We start from the raw sequence: 18,702 nt of genomic DNA on the forward strand, positions 1-18,702 counted from the left end.
ACATTCCAGCTTATATCATTGCATGGAGCATGTTTGCTCTATTTTAAGTTCATGTTTTTATAGTAATATCTCTATTCCCATTACTTCACCATTATATTTTTTTTACTATTTTTCATTTTTTTCTTTTTATGTTTTTCTACAGTGAACTTATTTTTATATAATTTATATAGGAAACAATTAAAATAAAATTTATTTTATGATGTTTTTCCCATATTCATTTTATTGAGGGTAAAAGTACAAGTTTCAGTAGCAACTTTACCTTCAAACAGTCAAGCCAATATCTATGCTTAAATCAGGCTAATTTATATGCTTTAAATGCTTAAAGAATTATGTAGGAGCAGCAACAGAGGCTAATATAGATGTAGAAATTATAATCTTTAGAAAAAAATTAAAAAATCAAAGAGTAAGGGCTAAATGGATATTACATTAGGTAGGGAACTTACTTGCATATGCCTGACCTGGATTTGATACCTAGCACCAATACCAAAAAAAAAAAAAAACCTTTGTAAGATATTTATTAATGTGATGTGAAATATATACTTATTTACTTAAGTAATAATTTTTGTACTCACATACTACTTCAAAGTGGGTCGCTAGATAATACAGCAGATAAGATGCTTGCTTTCGTTGCAGATAATGCAGTTTGATCCTTTGCACTACACATTACTGCTAGGAATTATCCCCAAATGAGAAGCCAAGATAAGTCTTGAGAACTGCCTGCTGCTTGGTGTAACACCTCACACTCACCACAAAGCTCCTTGTCATATTTTGAAAAAAACATTTTCATACTTATTGTTTCACATTTGATCACATTTCAATGTACTGAATTCCAGTGGACATGTTTATTTCCTTTCATAAACTTGAGTTCCTATAAGATGTAACGCATTAATGTCACTTTCATTCTTAATATTTATGATTGATTTTAAAGGCATCAGTTTCCTAATTAATTACCTTAGTTTTCTTACCCAATCACTGCTACTTTTCTCTATGTTAATCACTGTTTTCCTCATTGACTCTAGACTTGACTATATTTGTTTTTACTATTGGAAGCATAGCAAACCTATATATGAATTTGAAACTTGCTCAGTGGATATGATATTGATACCTGGGAGCCAAAAATCTAGTCCACTTGGGACCTGATATTATAACAGACAGCTGAAAAGACTGGTAATTGGTCATATATGCAATTAGGGAACAAAGACAAGATCAGAAGAGCTATTCAGTGGATTCCAGTACAAATGTTTTTTTTTTTGTTTTTGTTTTTGTTTTTTTTTTCCAGAGAACTATGAAAAGTACACCACATTTTGGGCTAATTTGCTAAATAGTATAATTATCAATTACCCTACTTATCCATTTGTGTGTTAATCTTACAGTGGCACCGCCAATCTATTCCTTACTCTCTGATAATACACTCAGAAAGTATTAGGGAGATAGCTCGAAGGAGTGAGTGTGTTATTTGCATGGAAGAGACCCAGGTTGGATCCCTCACATTTTGTGTTTTCCCAACAAAAGTGACTCATAGATTTTAAGCCAGGAACAGACTTTGAGCAGTGTGAGCTTTCTTCCTCCCACATAAAACAGAGTACAGGCTTATGCTCATAGTTTCCTTTCCTTTTAAGCAACTGTTAGATTTGTTTAAAATTGAAACTTTTAAAACTCACATATTTTAATTCTGAAAGCACTGAATATCTTGTGATCCTAGATCTATGTTTCTGATAACTTGATATATGCTAGAATTAATAATAAATAGTGTGGAAAGATGCATTTAAGTGCCTCTCTTTACAAGGTTCTCTATTTTTCTTTCATATAATACATTATGTCTGATTGTCCTCTATTATTGAATGTTTTATTTTATTTGCTGTCCAATTAATTTGGAGACTTCTAAAAGGTTTTTAAAATCTTTCTGAAAAATAACACTGAGGATGAAAAGATAGTCTATTTGTTGAGGTTTCTGTCACTATAAAATAAAATAAAAAAAACTCTGAAAGACCAAAAAACAAACAAACAAACAAAAAACCAACTGAAGAATTGTGTCTGCAGTCATTCCACAAAGATGTAAAATCTCCGTCTTCCTTATTCCTATTTAACCAAAGACTGTACAGCTTGCAAAGAATACTTTTATAGGAAATTAAATCTCTGTAGTGTTTCTATCTCATGTTTAGCAGCTTTTTGGACCAGAATTTGAATTTCTACCCTATTTACAAAGCTAAGTAATACCCATAACTTTTTTCAAGGATTTAAAATAAAGTCTGACAATGAGAATACAAAGGTGAAACATTCTGAAATATTTGGCATGAAAAAAATACATGAATGAGTGTCTTTTCTATGTATCTATCCAAGTATTATTCCCTGGAAACATTTTAAAATATTGCCAGTATTTTTAAACTATACGAATTGGAACTCTGCTCAAAATGATGTGTTAAAGTAATCATAAAAACAATATTTTTGCCAAGCAGTCATTGTATGGTCATTAGAGTTGATTGAGTTTATTACAGGATATTGGTAATGCTGACATTACTGAAATATTTCCTATCAATTATGATATTATGAACTGTTCTTATGAACTCTATTGTTTATTTTCATTAGCATTTAATATGGCTCCTTTAGAGTGGGTGGTCAATAAATAATGTAAGAATAAATGAAATTTATAAACCTTAAGTCATTTCTTACAAACAGTTTTAGCTCTAGTCAGCAAGAAATATATATCTCACTGCTGAATATATGTGAGAAATACATTGTTTCAGAGTAACAAATTCAGTGAGTCTCTTCTGGAACTTTTTTTTTTTAGTTAGTGTGTTGCTTCGAAGAAATTCTACTTGCTCACAGGCAATACGTAGTTCAAGAAAATTCAGACTTCTGAGGTACAGAATTTGAATATAGGTGATAATAAAATTATAATATTAAAAATTTGGTGGAAAAGTCTAGGTCAGCATAACTGCATGTGGGAAGAATGAGAAATATACAAGGAACAACTAGTAACAGAATTTTTTTATTATTTTTTATTTAATTATTTATTTTTGGTGTTAGGATTTGAACTACCTTCAGTCCTGGATCAGCTGCATGCAAGGCAAATGCCCCACTCTGCCCCACTCCGGCCTCATAGTAACAGAATTTTAATCAGATTACATTTTTAAAATAGTAAATTTAAGGGGCTGTAGAGATAGCACAATGGCAGAGCATTTGCCTTGCACTCAGCTGATCCAGGACTGACGGTGGTTCGAATATGCATCCCACATGGTCTCCCTTGCCTGCCACAAGATTTCTGACAGCAGAACCAGGAGTAAGCCTGAGCGCTGCCGGGTGTGACCCAAAAACAAACAAACAAACGAACAAACAAAAATACTAAATTTAAAATCCACCAGAATTATTATATTAAATGAGTCATTGGCTTATTTTTTTATAATTAAAAATAAAAAAAACTGGGCCCAGTCCTGGCAAGACTGAGTGAGGCCAGATAGGGATCGAGGATCAAAACTGAATTAGCCATGTGCAAAGGCAATGTACTTTATGTGCTATAGTACCTTTTTAATCTCAAGAATCACTAAATCTTTCTTTTCTTTCTTTCTTTCTTTCTTTCTTTCTTTCTTTCTTTCTTTCTTTCTTTCTTTCTTTCTTTCTTCTTACTTTCTTTCTTTCTTTTTTCTTTCTTTCTTTCTTTCTTTCTTTTCTTTCTTTCTTCTTTTCTTTCTTTCTTTCTTTCTTTCTTTCTTTCTTCTTTCTTTCTTTCTTTCTTTCTTTCTTTCTTTCTTTCTTTTCTTTCTTTCTTTCTTTCTTTCTTCTTTTCTTTCTTTCTTTCTTTCTTTCTTCTTTCTTTCTTTCTTTCTTTCTTTCTTTCTTTCTTTTTCTTCTTTCTTTCTTTCTTTCTTTTTCTTCTTTCTTTTTTCTTTCTTTCTTTCTTTCTTTCTTTTCTTTCTTTCTTTCTTCTTTCTTTCTTTTCTTTTCTTTCTTTCTTTCTTTCTTCTTTCTTCTTTCTTTCTTTTCTTTCTTCTTTCTTTCTTTCTTTCTCTCTCTTCTTCTTTCTTTCTTTCTTCTTTCTTTCTCTTCTCTTTCTTTCTCTTTCTTCCTTCCTTTTTTCTTTCCTTTCTTCCTTCCTTTCTTTTCCTTCCTTCCTTCCTTCCTTCCTTCCTTCCTTCCTTCCTCCTTCCTTCCTTCCTTCCTTCCTTCCTTCCTTTCTTCCTTCCTATCTACCTTCCTTCCTTCCTATCTTCCTTTTTTCCTTCCTTCCTATCTTCCTTTTTTCCTTCCTTCCTATCTTTCTTCCTTCCTATCTTCCTTCCTTCCTTCCTTCCTTCCTTCCTTCCTTCCTTCCTTCCTTCCTTCCTTCCTTCCTTTCTTCCTTCTCTTCCTTCCTTCCTTCCTCCTCCTTCCTTCCTTCCTTCCTCCTTCCTTCCTTCCTTCCTTCCTTCCTTCCCTCCCTCCCTCCCTCCCTCCCTCCCTCCCTCCCTCCCTCCCTTTCTTTCACACACCTGGTGGTACTCAGGGTTATTCCTGGCTCTGCACTTAAAAATAGCTCCTGACATGCTTGGGGGAATTTATGGAATGCCGGGGATTGAATCCAGTTTCATCAAGGGTAGGCAGCATGCAAGGCAAATACCTTACCGCTATGCTATCACTTTGTCCCCAAGAATCACTAATTTTTAACATGGCATTTTAAACACAGTGGGAAAGAGTCTTGTTTTGTAAGCTGATGACCCACATTTAATACTCAGTACACATATGGTCCCTTAACTCAGGAAGAATCCCTGAACACAGAGTACCTGAGTACCACTAGAGTACCTGAGTACCACTAGACATTACCCAGATTCCCCATTTATCTTAAATATAAAAAATATTTATTAAATGTAAAAATTTTATATGACCAGATTCTCTCTTGTTTTACTTTTATGTTTTAAAACATTAAATGTATTCAAGGAGTACTGTGGTTATTAATTATAAGTTTAGGATAAATGGTGTTATGTAAAAGCAGACAGATTCACAGGGGTTGGCTAAATGAAGTAGAAAAAAACAGGAAAAATAAGCTATTAAAATGGCTTAATAACCAGTTCAAACTACTCATGACCAATATTTATGGATAAAAGTGTACCCTACATTCTCACCAACCCTTCTGCTTCTGAACTGGCATGCATCCAAATGTCTGCTGTGTTAACATTTGCTCCTGGGAGGAGATGAAGGAAAAAAGATCCATAAGGTTTCCATTGGCCCAGATAGCAGAAACATCTGCTGGATTCATGAGCAGCTTGCTGGCCGAAGTCAGCAGGGAGAGTTGATGCTTATCAACCTTGCCATATGAGTCAATATTTCCTGTGCCCTGGGGCTACACAAGCTTAATCAAGAAAAACTGAGGAAATACATCCCTCAAAATTTTCTCATTAATATGCACTATATTTTTAAAAACATTATCATGGCATTATAATTTATAACTTTAATGCCAATGGAAAAATTTTAACAAATGGCTATTTATTGGATTATTTTTATCATTAATTAGATCATTTTGAGTAATGATGAATTTCATGCATGTAGAAATTGGTTAGAGAACTCACCCTTTAAACTTGAAAGTTGATTTTATGTTCTCAGGTTTTTGACTATTAAGTACTTTTCTTTTTGATTTCCAAGGTTCCCGGGGCAGGTAACTTTGAAACCACTAGCTAATAATCTCAATAGTGATTTGGACTATATATTTCACTTGCTAACTTTACCCCTAATATTGGAATGTCTTTGCAATAGCCTTTTAACTTTAGGCTCGCCCCTATTTAATATACTAAATCTAAAAGCTATAAACTTGCATTAGCTATTAAATAAAGTTTCAGTTTTTATATGTACATATAGATAATAAGAGAAATACATGGGTGAATCTATATCTTTAGTAATGTTCCTTTTTTTTGTTTTAGAAAAGCATTCAATAGTGGAACTTGGCATTGAAAAAAATTGCTACACAATTATATGTGGAATTTATGAAATAGGCACAATAATTCTAATGTAATATACATTTGAGAATGCATATTTTGACAACCTTACTGTGATTGGAAGTCTTGGGCAGATAAACTATGCATATTACTTTTTGCTAACCTGATACTTATTTGCAGTAAATATTACTCTTCTATAGTAGCACAAATACTTGTTTTCATCTATGTGACAATTTGCAAGAGAATAATCAGGCTTTATTAGAATTGAGTTCATGGAAGGTCTTAAAATGAGTGCTATAACAAGGATGTCAACAATAGCAGAAGTTTTATGACTTCTTGAAATGAAACTGGATATGCATAGTCCTTATGAAGATAAGACAAAGTTCATATGGACTATTTAAGCTCAGAGAACACTGCAGGTCTATTGCTCATTCAGTCTATATGCCATGCTCTCTATAGTCTTCACAGGGTTATGCAATAAGTTGCTATTTCCTGAAATAAATACATCAATTCTCATATTTTGTTATTGTGTTATTTCCACAAATGAACATAGGTACTTTCATATGGTATTCTTTGCAGTTCTTGTTTATTTTAGATCCTATGACTCTGAAATACACACTTAAGAATGACTTGAAAAAACAATTTGCTTGATTCAATAGAAGCAAGCACTTTAGAATTTCTGAAACTTGAGAAAATAGCAAAAACAAACTCTTAATTATTTGTCCCCCAGTACTGTAATGAAGAGACGACTAAATTTGTTTCCAGTTAACATTTTGTGACTATCTCTTTTAAGCAGGCATTCTTCAAAATTGTGAAATAAGATTAGCTGTTTAAACATCCTACCTCAAGAAATGTTATTAAAGTTTAATTCTATAAATTTACATGTAAAGCATTTCATGCATTATTTTTCTACCAACAAATTAAAAAAGGAGCCACTCCCCGGAAATTTAGGAACATGGTATATTAAATTTTTTAAGCCTTATCGGAAGGACAATTAATTTGAGCTGTTTCTGTACATATTTATACAAAGTACCAAGTTTCATTCATTTTAATATTATACCACAGCCATTTCCACTAGCTTTCATAGGGCCCTGTTCTCCTAGATCTAATGTGGCACTACAAAGAACTTGAACATCAAAGCATGTAAACATAGACAAGATGGGTGAAATCAACATTAATGACATCTTTGCGCATTCAGAAATGATCAAACAGTGAAAAACACTTCCTATTAACTACTGTGTTATTATATTTTTCTCAAAAGCAGTTTGTTCCTTCAGGACTATTTCAAGTTGACTTATATGTTACGGCATATTGATCAAGATAAATAATTGAGGCAATGCTATTTGGAGCAGGATGTTTGTATGTTCAAAGTTGTTATTTTGAACAAAATGTTCATGAGCTCTAAATATATACCTACTATGTTCAACATAATATTTAAGCTTTCTTCCTTTAATGATGCCCACTAGAGAAAGAAAAGCAATGTTTCTGTTTCTGTTATGGAGGAAATGCATCTTTGAAAAATGAAACTGTTAAACATAAAACTTTGATCCATAGAAAATTTACTGGCAATATTTTACTTTCTTTCAAATAACACCTGTAATACTTTTAGCAATAAAATATAAATCTAACATTATTAAGAATCATTCCATGGCAATAACATTTGAAATGAAAGCGAAAGATAACTTGTCGATCAGAGAGTGAGTAGTATGAAAATATGGTATATGCGTAATAACAGTTTAATACAAGTACAACTTCAGTCAGTAAAAGATGAACTATTTACTAGAATAAAAGTCATCAATAATTTTTTAAATATCAAAAATAATATTTTAATAAAAAAGCATTCAACTTAATGGGTCCATTTTATAGTTTTATAGCTTCTCTGTGAAATTTTAGGATGTACAGTGATTCATTTTTGATTAAAAAAGTTAATTTGTATTAAAATAGTTATTTATAAATCAGGAATTATGAAAAAACATAAAAGCAAGAGCACTGCTTTAAAATAGCAATTTAAAACTTGTCTCACTTTGAGTGAGAGGTGGTTGGGGAAAAACTTGTCTCACTTTATTTTGTTATTTATATATTATGTATTTTAAGTAATTATAACTGACATCAAATTTATCATATAGTCTTACTCATTTTACATTTTGTTTACTTTTGTTTTGGTTGTTTTCTGTTTTGGGTCACATTCGGTGGCGCTCTAGGGTCATTCCTGGCTCTGCATTCAGAAATCACTCCTGGCAAGCCAGGAGACTGTAAGGGAGATTGAGAATCAAACCCAGGTCAGTGCAAGCAAGGCAAACACCCTATCAGTTGTTCTATCAATCTGTCCCTGTTATTTTCTTTTTTTATTTTCTCTAGGAAGTTTATCTTTGACATTATAAAACATTTTTTGTGGGGGAGTCACACCCGGCGGTGCTCAGGGGTTACTCCTGGCTGTCTGCTGAGAAATAGCTCCTGGCAGGCACGGGGGACCATATGGGACACCAGGATTCGAACCAATCACCTTTGGTCCTGGATCGGCTTCTTGCAAGGCAAACGCAGCTGTGCTATCTCTCCGGGCCCGACATTATAAAACATTTTAACTTGTGTACAATTTAACATAATTTGGGCGGGGTTGGATCACACCCGGCGGCACTTAGAATTTAACATAATTTTGCACTTAAAATATATTGAGGTTCTAAGATATACTGTATCTGGAGAAATCAAAACATATAAGATTATGTTTTTCCTTATTTTTTGTTTTGGGCACAAGTCAATCATTTTCCTAGGGACTTCAATTGCAAAGAATTATGTCCCACCCAATTTTGTTACCGTTTTTGTTTTGTTTAGTTTTTGCCTCGAGAAGATTTATTATTGTGCAGTCAGCACTATATTCTTCTACCTGTCTTCAGAGGACCCCTACCAGCTGTGTATTCCTTTTTAGAATTGTATCTCCACATTGACATCTCAATTTAGAATGCAGTTACGTGATTAAGGTTCACTGTGAACTAGACAGTGATTGTGTTCATAAATTTATATTCTCTGGAAGGCTGCCTCTCAAACGTTCATGAGTTAGCAAGAAGAGCTAGTCAGTTCTAAGTCTTATTTAATCACAGAACGTCATAAAAGTTCTGACTTTTATGTAGAATGATCTTATCATTAGAATTTTATCTAGAATGATAAAATTATTTTATAAGCTCATAATAGTTGCCATGTATTCTCTTATGAAGTTAAATAAATATTTTAAAATTTTAAACTTTTGTGTTACTTAATGATGCATAGTTTCCATTTCATTTTAAGTGCTTTTCTTTTTATTCCTCAACAAAATATTTGAAAATATATTTCTATAGGATGAAAAGTAGATGAGTAAATACATATGAACAAATCACAAATTTTACATTTTGTTAAAAAAAATAATGTATATATACTGTTATTTTTTCAAAATTTTAGAAATTAGATGACTTATCTGGCATAAAAACAGGTTTTGTTAGATGTTAGTAGTATTTTATAATTGAAATATGTTTTTAAAGATGCTAAATAAAGCATTATCACCACAAAAAAGATTATAAGCCATCAAAAGATTATTTTCTAGGATAACATAAATGTTTTCTGAAACTTAGACTTTTGTAAATTAAAAACATTATAAATGATGTCCTATAACTATAAAACTAGTAAGGTAAATGGAAAAATATACTTTTTAAAAACAATATCTGAGACTATGTATTATTGAGAATTTGTGCATATCACACAAATACTCAATTTAATTGAAAGAATATTAAATTTAACCTGCAGTTTACATTTTTTCAGTGCCAGCCTTTATTCTGATAATCCAGAATTAACTAGTTATTAATTATTATAAACACAGAAAATGATATAATTTGAGACAATGCTGAATAGTTAACAAGGTCACATCCTCATAGTCATTGTGTTGGAAACAATTCTATAGTTATTTTATAGGCTTCTTGGACTGCTATGAGCCTCTAGGACAATCTATTATCATCTTCTGGAAAGAGAAAAAGGTGAACTTTCTACAGAAAAATTATGATTTTTGGGGATAGGAGCTGTGGGAGACACTGTAAATCGAAAAGAACCTTTTGTCATGGATTAGAAGCCAACAAGAGACTTGTGCCAAATTTTGGATACAAGAGAGTTCTGCTCTAGGAGTTGGGAGCAGATAGGGTAGCTCACAATGGCCACAGTGAACCCCAGGATCTGGTCTACAGGATTTTAACTGAGAAAGCGAACAATTTGGCACTGTTACACTTTGATATCAAGAGAAAAAAGTCCTTCCAACCTTTCCTGGCCTTGCAAGACCCATTGCCCGCCAGCTTTGTTTCTTCCCTGCCTTGGTCTGGCAGTGACAATAGAACACAGGTCTCCCTAGTGCTTCCTGTCTCTATGGAAACTGGCGAGCAGCACCAGACTGATGGCCATGTTCCATAGAGCTGGGCAGAGGGGTGGCACAGAAGGTGGACACCAGGTGTTATACTCTGCAAGGCAAACTGAATCCTGAATGGAACAAGCAAAATCCCAGAAAAATAAATTATACATAGCAATCTAGGACAACAGAACACCTAAAGTTGTATTTTGTTATTTTTCAGACAAACCTAAAACTAGAAGCATTAGTGGAAAGATGACTAGATAACTTTAAATACTTGAAATAACAAAGGAATATTTAAATGGAGGCAACGTTATATAATCAATTATCACTCTTGTTTTCCTCTACCTTTCTCACATACTGGAGCACTTATTAAAATTCCCTCAAGAATTACGAATTTGTATTAGAGATATTTTGGCTTTTTAATTCAATAGACTTTCGTTTCCAATATGCTTCAGTCCACATAACTATCTCGAGTGCTAACTTTCACATTATGAGCTTATTTGTTTAGAATGTCTTCTGTAATTTAGTGGAAGTAATAGCATGCTGTGTGTGTATATAGATATATTTTTAGATTCTAATTTAAGGAATAAGAATAATCTTGAAGTTTTTAAAATTAGATTCTTTGTATAAATATCCCCCAAATCAGTTAGTGAAACAAATGCAAAGAAGAGGCAAAATACTGAAGGGAAACAGAATAAGAAGTAGGAAGAGAGAGAGAAAGACAGGCAGAAAGAGAGAAATCCGTGGGCAAAATCCTAAAGAATTTAGTTTTCTATTCAATTTAAAATTGAATTGCCTATTTCTAAGTTAAGATGATATTTAATAATATTTATTTTATTTTATTTATTGATCTATTAACATCTCTATTTTTCATAATCAAAATGAGATTAAATATTTTAATATGTGATCTTGTGAGGATATGTGCTTATGTATATATTTGAAAGCAAGCAGAACTAATAAAGTAACCAGCAGTTCTATTAAAAATATTTTGTAAACTAGTTTTCAGAATGTATAATATATTTCAATAGGTGGGATAAAAATATATGGTGTTGTTATCTAATGATATTTGATCTTTGAAAACAGAAACTTTATTTCCTTCTATTTTTTCTTTATTATTGGTGGGAATTTTTTGTTTAGTTCTTTCCCTAAACTATAGAGTCTTTTGTTTACTTTCAGCATTGACAATTAATTCCTAAATATTTAATTGATTAAACAAAAGTTAAATATTTTTGTTTACTTTTAGACATGAAAAATTATAAGGATCTTCAGCATAGGTGAATGTATCTTCATACATAGGTGGTACAATTTGATCACTCTGGAAGATTACTAACTTATACCACCTCATATGTGCAATGACTCAACTTCTGATATATATTCACATATAACTTAAATGCTCTCTGCACTTAGTAGTTAGGCACAATGTGCATTGAGCCATGGTAGTGGCCCATATTTATCCATTACACAAAAAACTAAAGAGATGCCTTCAGTCATCATCAGTTCAGGAGATAGCAAGACTTGACTGTTGCCATCTGGAGAAGCAAAGTTCTACTTTAAGATCTGTGTTTAACACATATCTTTGTCTATTCTCTTCCAACAGTACTGATACGTCCGAAGATCTCTGTTTATAGCTATACTTATTGAATCTGAACACTAATGGCACATGACTGTCAATTAGTTTATATGAACCCAATCCTAGAATTTTCTTCTTTGTGTTCCAAGGAACAGTGCACTAGGTTTTTTGTGAACAGACAGAAAATAGATCTTGAGTTAATGTGAGAGGCAGACAATGCATGTCTAGCTAAAGTTGAGTTATGGCTCAGTTCACTTAATTTTGAACTTGGTAATATCTAGATAAGAAGGGTTAAAAGTATTCCTACTCTAAATGGAGGACATTTTAAATGTTAAACATTAAAACATAAAACATCAAAGGAATTATGGCCTTCCTATGATATAGTAGAACAGGCCAGGAAAATTCTTTTTAGGTAATTGAATATTTGCTCACCTAAAACTGTCTTTCATGAAAATAAATTAACAAGTCGTTTATGTATAGCTCCTCAAACCAAACTCAAAGGTTTTCCATCATTGAAGCTAGTTAGGAAAAATAAATTAACTATTAAATTAAGAATTAAGGTAATTTTAGAATAAGTAAATTTTAAAAAATGGGAAGGGAGGGGCCAGAGCAATAGCACAGATGATAGGGCATTTGCCTTGCACGAGGCTCTTCTAGGACAGACCTGGTTCAATCCCTGAAGTCCCAGGTGGTACCAAGCCAAGAGCTCCCAAGCCAAGATCAATTTCTGAGCATCATTGGGTGTGGCCCAAAACCAAAATAAATAAATAAAAATGGGAAGAGAAAAGAATTATTAGGTAATAATGAGAAATGGGAAAAAACGATTTGTAAAAGGAATAGAACTTTGTAAAAATAAGTCTATAAATAGAACTATGTAAAAATAAAAAATAACTATATTAAAGCAGTTTATGAATGATTCTATGGGAAAAATTAATTTTTGTAAAAATTATGCCATTAAATACCATTAGAAGACATGAAGAATCACTTTTTCTTAGTAAAGTTCATGTAAGTGTTCAACCTGACTATAAAAAAGAATTCATGTGAAAAATCTTGCCAATATCCACAGTGAAAATATTTATACGGTGGTCAATTCAAGTCATTATTCAATATAAAGTGAGACAACTTGATGCATACAGGCCCATTAAATGGTGTAAACCAGCTTTGAAACACCACTGCTTGTGTATTTGAAAAATAGATTTTATGCCTCTTTTATAATCATTTATTTAGTTAGAATTAAATTTACTTTCTTTTCAAAGTAGCTCTGTGGTTAAGCAAGTCAGAATAGGAGAAAATATAGAAAATAGTTGAGACCTTACCCTGTATTTTCTCATTATGAAAATTTAAGCACTTAATTTATGATCTTTATATCAGTTCCCTTATCTTTATTTTATTTTATTTTATTTTATTTTATTTTATTTTATTTTATTCTATTTTGCAGTAAGGGGAGTTTGGGAGACACACTTAATACTTGCTTTGCTCAGAAATCACAACTGCCCATGGGATTGACCCAGGTTCAGTAGTGTGCAAAAGAACTGTTAATCTCTGTAATATTGCTCTGTCTATATAGATTTTAATACAAGCTAATGGGCCCAGAAAAAAAGAACTGTGTCTTAGTTTTGATTTTTGTTTTGTTTTATTTTATCATGGGAGCAGGGCATAGTGTGCAATATTCAGTCCTTGCTCCTGGCTCTGTGGTCATCATTTTAGTGATGCTTAGGGGACCATAAGTAATACTGGGAATTAGTAAGTTCAGCTGTGTGCAAGGAAAATCCTATATTTCTGGTTCCAGTCTCCCCATCTTTAAGACAGAAATAATATCAAGGTTCACTTGACCAATCAAATCATTGACACAGGAAGTGTACTTACTGTAAGTCTAGTGAATTTTGAAAATTCACTTAAAAGTAGCAATATTTTTCATGTACCGTATTAACTACTGTCTGAGTGATATTGAAGGAATGAATTGCATATATAGTGAAAACAAAAATGGCTGATATATAAGAAAAAAGAAGCATTGAGGCAAGCTGAAATCTATTAATATGTCTAAGACGCTTTAAGTAGGATTAGCAAATATTCAATAAAGTTTATAGTATTATGTGTTTTCTTTCAACTTTATAGAGTATAAATTTGGCAATAACTTGTCCTATTTTCGGTGTTAACAACGGTGTTTGAGATATCTGCTCTAGATCACCATTTGCTCTATCTGTGTATGCATATTTCCCATGATACTTAAAACAAAAATTTTAGAAAAGCAAATTGTATTTACATTTTCACAAGCATAAATATCTAGAGAATGAAAAATTAGTCTCTTCTCTTTTTTCTCCATTTATTATTATAAACAACTTAGATAACTTAAGTTACTCTGGTCACTTTACTATCATACTTTCTCCTACAATACCAGCCATTATCTAAGTTGTTTCTATTACTTTGAACACTGAGCAACTGTTGAGAGCTCTCACTCACACTATAGATTCTTTTTTTTTTTTTTTTTTTTTTTGGTTTTTGGTTTTTGGGCCACACCCAGTGATGCTCAGGGGTTACTCCTGGCTATGCGCTCAGAAGTCGCTCCTGGCTTGGGGGACCATATGGGACACCGGGGGATCGAACCGAGGTCTGTCCAAGGCTAGCGCTGGCAAGGCAGGCACCTTACCTCTAGCGCCACCGCCCAGCCCCACACTATAGATTCTTAAATTATGAGGATGATTCAAAGATAAGGAAAAATGCCCAAAATGCTTTATCTCTTTAACGATAACTATGTTTATGTAAATAATAAAAGGAAACAACAAAAATAAGATGAGGAAGAAGAAAACTACGAAAATAACCTTTAAAAGTAACCAACTTTAATAACTTTAAATTGGAAACTGTTTCTATCTCATCATAAATTAAGCAAATTAGATGATTTCTTTGAAATGAATGATGTTTTTCAACTTTGCAGGAAGAAATAGTTTTCTTTTCTTTGGGAATGATATTCATCTGTTCTCAGGGCTTAATTCTGACTTTGCATAGGATATCACATATGTTGCCTGAGACCAAACCTGGCTCTGCAGCGTGCAAAGCAATGACTTAACCTATTGCATTATTTCTCTAGTCCTTGACACGTTATTTGTTTGCTTGTTTATTTATCTATTTATTTTGGTTTGGGGACCATACCCTGCTGTGTTCAGGGATTACTCCTGGCTCTGTGTTCAGGAACCATTCTTTCTCTGGAGATTGAGGACACAGAGGGAATGCCAATGAACCTGTGTCAACTACAGTCCAGGCAACTACCCCTTTACTATACTATATCTATAGACTCAGCTCTAGAAAGATCGTCTTAAAACCAACTTTCTATTATATGAACCATACACAATATTACATTACCCTTTCTTATTATACACTCTCCTAAAGATTCTAATTACCTTCATGTTCTCTAGAATGTTTTTCTTCTTTTAGGAGTATCTCAAATGTTGATCCAGGCAAGGCAAAGCATAGTCCATGACCCTCTAAACATGTATTTGGTACATATATTGAACATAAGTCCTTAATCGGTAACCTAGTAAATGTAAATTGGGATGATGGTTCATTTCTTCGGAAAGATTGTTCAAGCCTAAATTAAATGAGGAACTTAATAAGTAGAGTTAAAAGAGGAAAAATAACAGCTAATTTAATGCTCTCCCCAGGTTCTACCCAAATGTAAAAAGCTTCCAGAAGACTCACAACAACACTAGGTTTTGAATTGATTTTGTAAATCACATATCCTAAGGGTAGTTAGGATCAGTAAATTCTCCACATGGGTTTGTACTCTACAGGGAAAAACTATCTTTAACTGCAGGGATTTAAAGTGTCAGGATCCAGGGAACTGAAGTCATACTAAATTAATGTAAGATTCAAAGTAGAAGACAATGGAAAACTGTATTAATCTTCATCTAAAAATACAAGTTGTAGGTGTGCAGTAAAAATTTAGTAACTAGCATGAAGAAGAGCCCCCCAAATATTAGGCTGTTACTTCTATGGCCAAAGAGGATAGACTAAAATAATTGTCAAATGTAAGTCTAGAAAGAATCTGTAAGTGCAGTTAATATTAATATTCTCTTAGTCAATTTCAATTTGAAATTTATGAGAACAGAGTTCAGCGAGGTATGTAATTTGAAGTTTTGTTGTTAAAATTCCTCATTTATTTGTTTCACTGCTGTATGACTTACTTTTAAAGAAACAGTAGTAAAGTTACTATGCCCTAGCAGCTTTTATGGAAAAATTAAGAATAAAATGTTGAACTTTCAGAACAAACTCCAAATGGTTCATTGCCTTTGTTTCACTAAGGCAAAATCACTTAACCTCCCAGTGTCAGTTTACCCATCTGTGAAATGAGAAGGATAATATTTTCAAAGGGGAGGTTTTAAAAATTATTTGCAAATGTAGTGTATGAAATTGTTGCAAGCATCACTGCTCTTTTTCCACTTCTTTTTAAAGAAACAGGCATTATTATTTATGTCCCAGTTCATAGACAACTTGTCATCTGAGTTGAACTATATAGATTTGTTAACAGCTGTGTACATTTTTATTACTCAAAGAATTTCTTTCACTCCTACTACTATTTTTATGCCCCATTATATTTTATTTTTAATAATATCTTTATTTAAATATTTTGATTACAAATATGATTATACGGCCCCTCCTACTACTATTGAAGTTATTCATTGCATTCATACCTTGGAGCCCAAAAATCCATATCTTACAATCAGTCTGTTAATTTGATAGTTCTAATAATTATGCCTCTTTCTATTTTAGCTCATGCTTTCTCAGATAGAGTTTTTTGGCTAACCTCACTTCACATGACTGATAGGTCTCCATGTTTTTCTGCTAGAGGTCATCTCTGAATTGAAGGCAAAACACATACCACAGTGGCTCCTGTTGACTTTCAAGTCAGCTATCTAAGAAATATTCAACATCTACAAGCCTCAATTTAAAACTCCACCCAAAAGATTACAGAGATGCTTTTTAAAGCAAGGAGGAGTTGATATAGTCACTCTGAGAAATTGGTGTTGAGGATACAAAGTAACTGATACTAGATTTTTATACTTGATAGATTTAATTATAAAATGTGATCATGAACCTCTGTACTCGTGTCATTTCTGTCTGGGAAGAAATTTTCCCCTTCAGGCTCTTCCATCTTTTACAGTGCCAATCAGCAGGCTTCTTGGTAATAAGATTCTTTTTGCCAATAGCTCCGGCATATCCTCAAGTGGTGCTTGTAGTAATGATAGAATCATTACAAAACTATTGAAGAAAAGGAAAATACATTTCATGGGTGTGATTATGTCATCATAATGTTCTTGCATATGTAAATTGCCCTTGACTTAATGAACTACTTTACTCATATAATAGTATTTTAACCTGGCTCTAGAAAGTCATTTTTTACCCATGTTGATAATTGTTACCAGATATGGCAGGTCTTATATCCAGATTATCTTGCTGAGGTTACATTTCTGAATAATGTTTTCATGCACATCGATTTTGTTTTAACTATTTGAAGCACTCATATTATGTAAAGTTATTACATGAATTGTTTTAATTAATTAGTATGGTATTTAGGAAGATGGAAAACTTGATTAAATTCTAATGATATCAAAATTAACAAGGGTCATTATACAAGTACGCTTTTTTTCCCTTTATTACAAAGGATAGTTTCCTACAGAAAATTCAGGAAACTACAAAAAGGAACAAAGAATATTATATCTATTTCCCAAACTAAAGTAACAACATTAAGATTTTGATAGCAGGGGCCAGAGCAATAGTGCAGCAGTCGGCCATTTGCTTTCACATTGCTGACCCAGGATGGACTTGGGTTGGATCCCTGGTGTCCCGTATTGTCCCCCAAGCCAGGAGCAATTTCTGAGCACAGAACTAGGAGTAATTACTGAGTGTCACTGGGTGTGGCTCAAAAAACAAAAACAAAAAGATAAAGATTTTGATAGCAATTTTACATGTACAAGAGAATTGCTAAAAACATGATTTTTTTTTTTTTTTGGTTTTTGGGCCACACCCGTTTGACGCTCAGGGGTTCTCCTGGCTATGCGCTCAGAAATCGCTCCTGGCTTGGGGGGACCATATGGGACACAGGGGTATCAAACTGCGGTCCGTCCTACGCTAGAGCTTGCAAGGCAGACACCTTATCTCTAGAGCCACCTTTACATGACAATTTTTTATTTATTTTATCAGAGATAGACTCTAAACTTTTAGAACCTGTATCACATAAACTTTATTCAGAATGTTAAGAGCTACAATGGGCAGTATGTTGTATATTCCTTTGCTGTTTTGAGACTCCTACTTAATGAAAATTATCCTAGGGATGTATCTTTAAAGATAACTAGTGGTCTAGTACCACCAAATTAATGCAAGTACAATGAAAATTAATAATAACCATGTTCCTATTTGGATATGAATCTGCATGCGTTTTTAAAAGAAAAGGTTTTCTGATGAGCATAAGAAAAAGTAGACCTAAGAATATAGCAAAACTATTGCTTTCTGATTCACAGATTTTTATTTTGCTTTCTAACTTTCTATAATACAGTTTTCTTGCTGTTTGGTTGGTTTGAATGTTATTTGGAGTGGAAGGTTAGGTTTAGTGTCACTCTTGGGAAGTTAATAATTTTATAACTTTTATTTAATCAGCATTTCCTTTAATCCCCTTTTAGGCAGCCAAGGGCAGTTTCCACTAACACAGAATGTAACGGTTGTTGAAGGCGGAACTGCAATTTTGACCTGCAGGGTTGATCAAAATGATAACACCTCCCTCCAGTGGTCAAATCCAGCTCAACAGACTCTCTACTTTGATGACAAGAAAGGTGAATATATTTTCTTTTAAATGTTTTAATCATATTTCAAAATATCAT

General features: G+C 32.9%; 1 protein-coding gene across 2 annotated transcripts in view; it reads left to right on the forward strand.

The window, feature by feature from the left end:
- Positions 1–18,702, forward strand: part of CADM2 (cell adhesion molecule 2) — a 1,096,781-nt gene that overhangs the window by 815,914 nt on the left and 262,165 nt on the right. For both annotated transcript variants that reach the window (XM_049785499.1, XM_049785500.1), the window contains exon 3: positions 18,505–18,654. In XM_049785499.1, coding sequence (XP_049641456.1) covers positions 18,505–18,654 — 150 coding nt within the window. The remainder of the gene's footprint in view (positions 1–18,504; positions 18,655–18,702) is intronic.

The sequence above is a fragment of the Suncus etruscus genome, chromosome 13 (genome assembly GCF_024139225.1).
Source record: "Suncus etruscus isolate mSunEtr1 chromosome 13, mSunEtr1.pri.cur, whole genome shotgun sequence".
NCBI lineage: Eukaryota > Metazoa > Chordata > Mammalia > Eulipotyphla > Soricidae > Suncus > Suncus etruscus.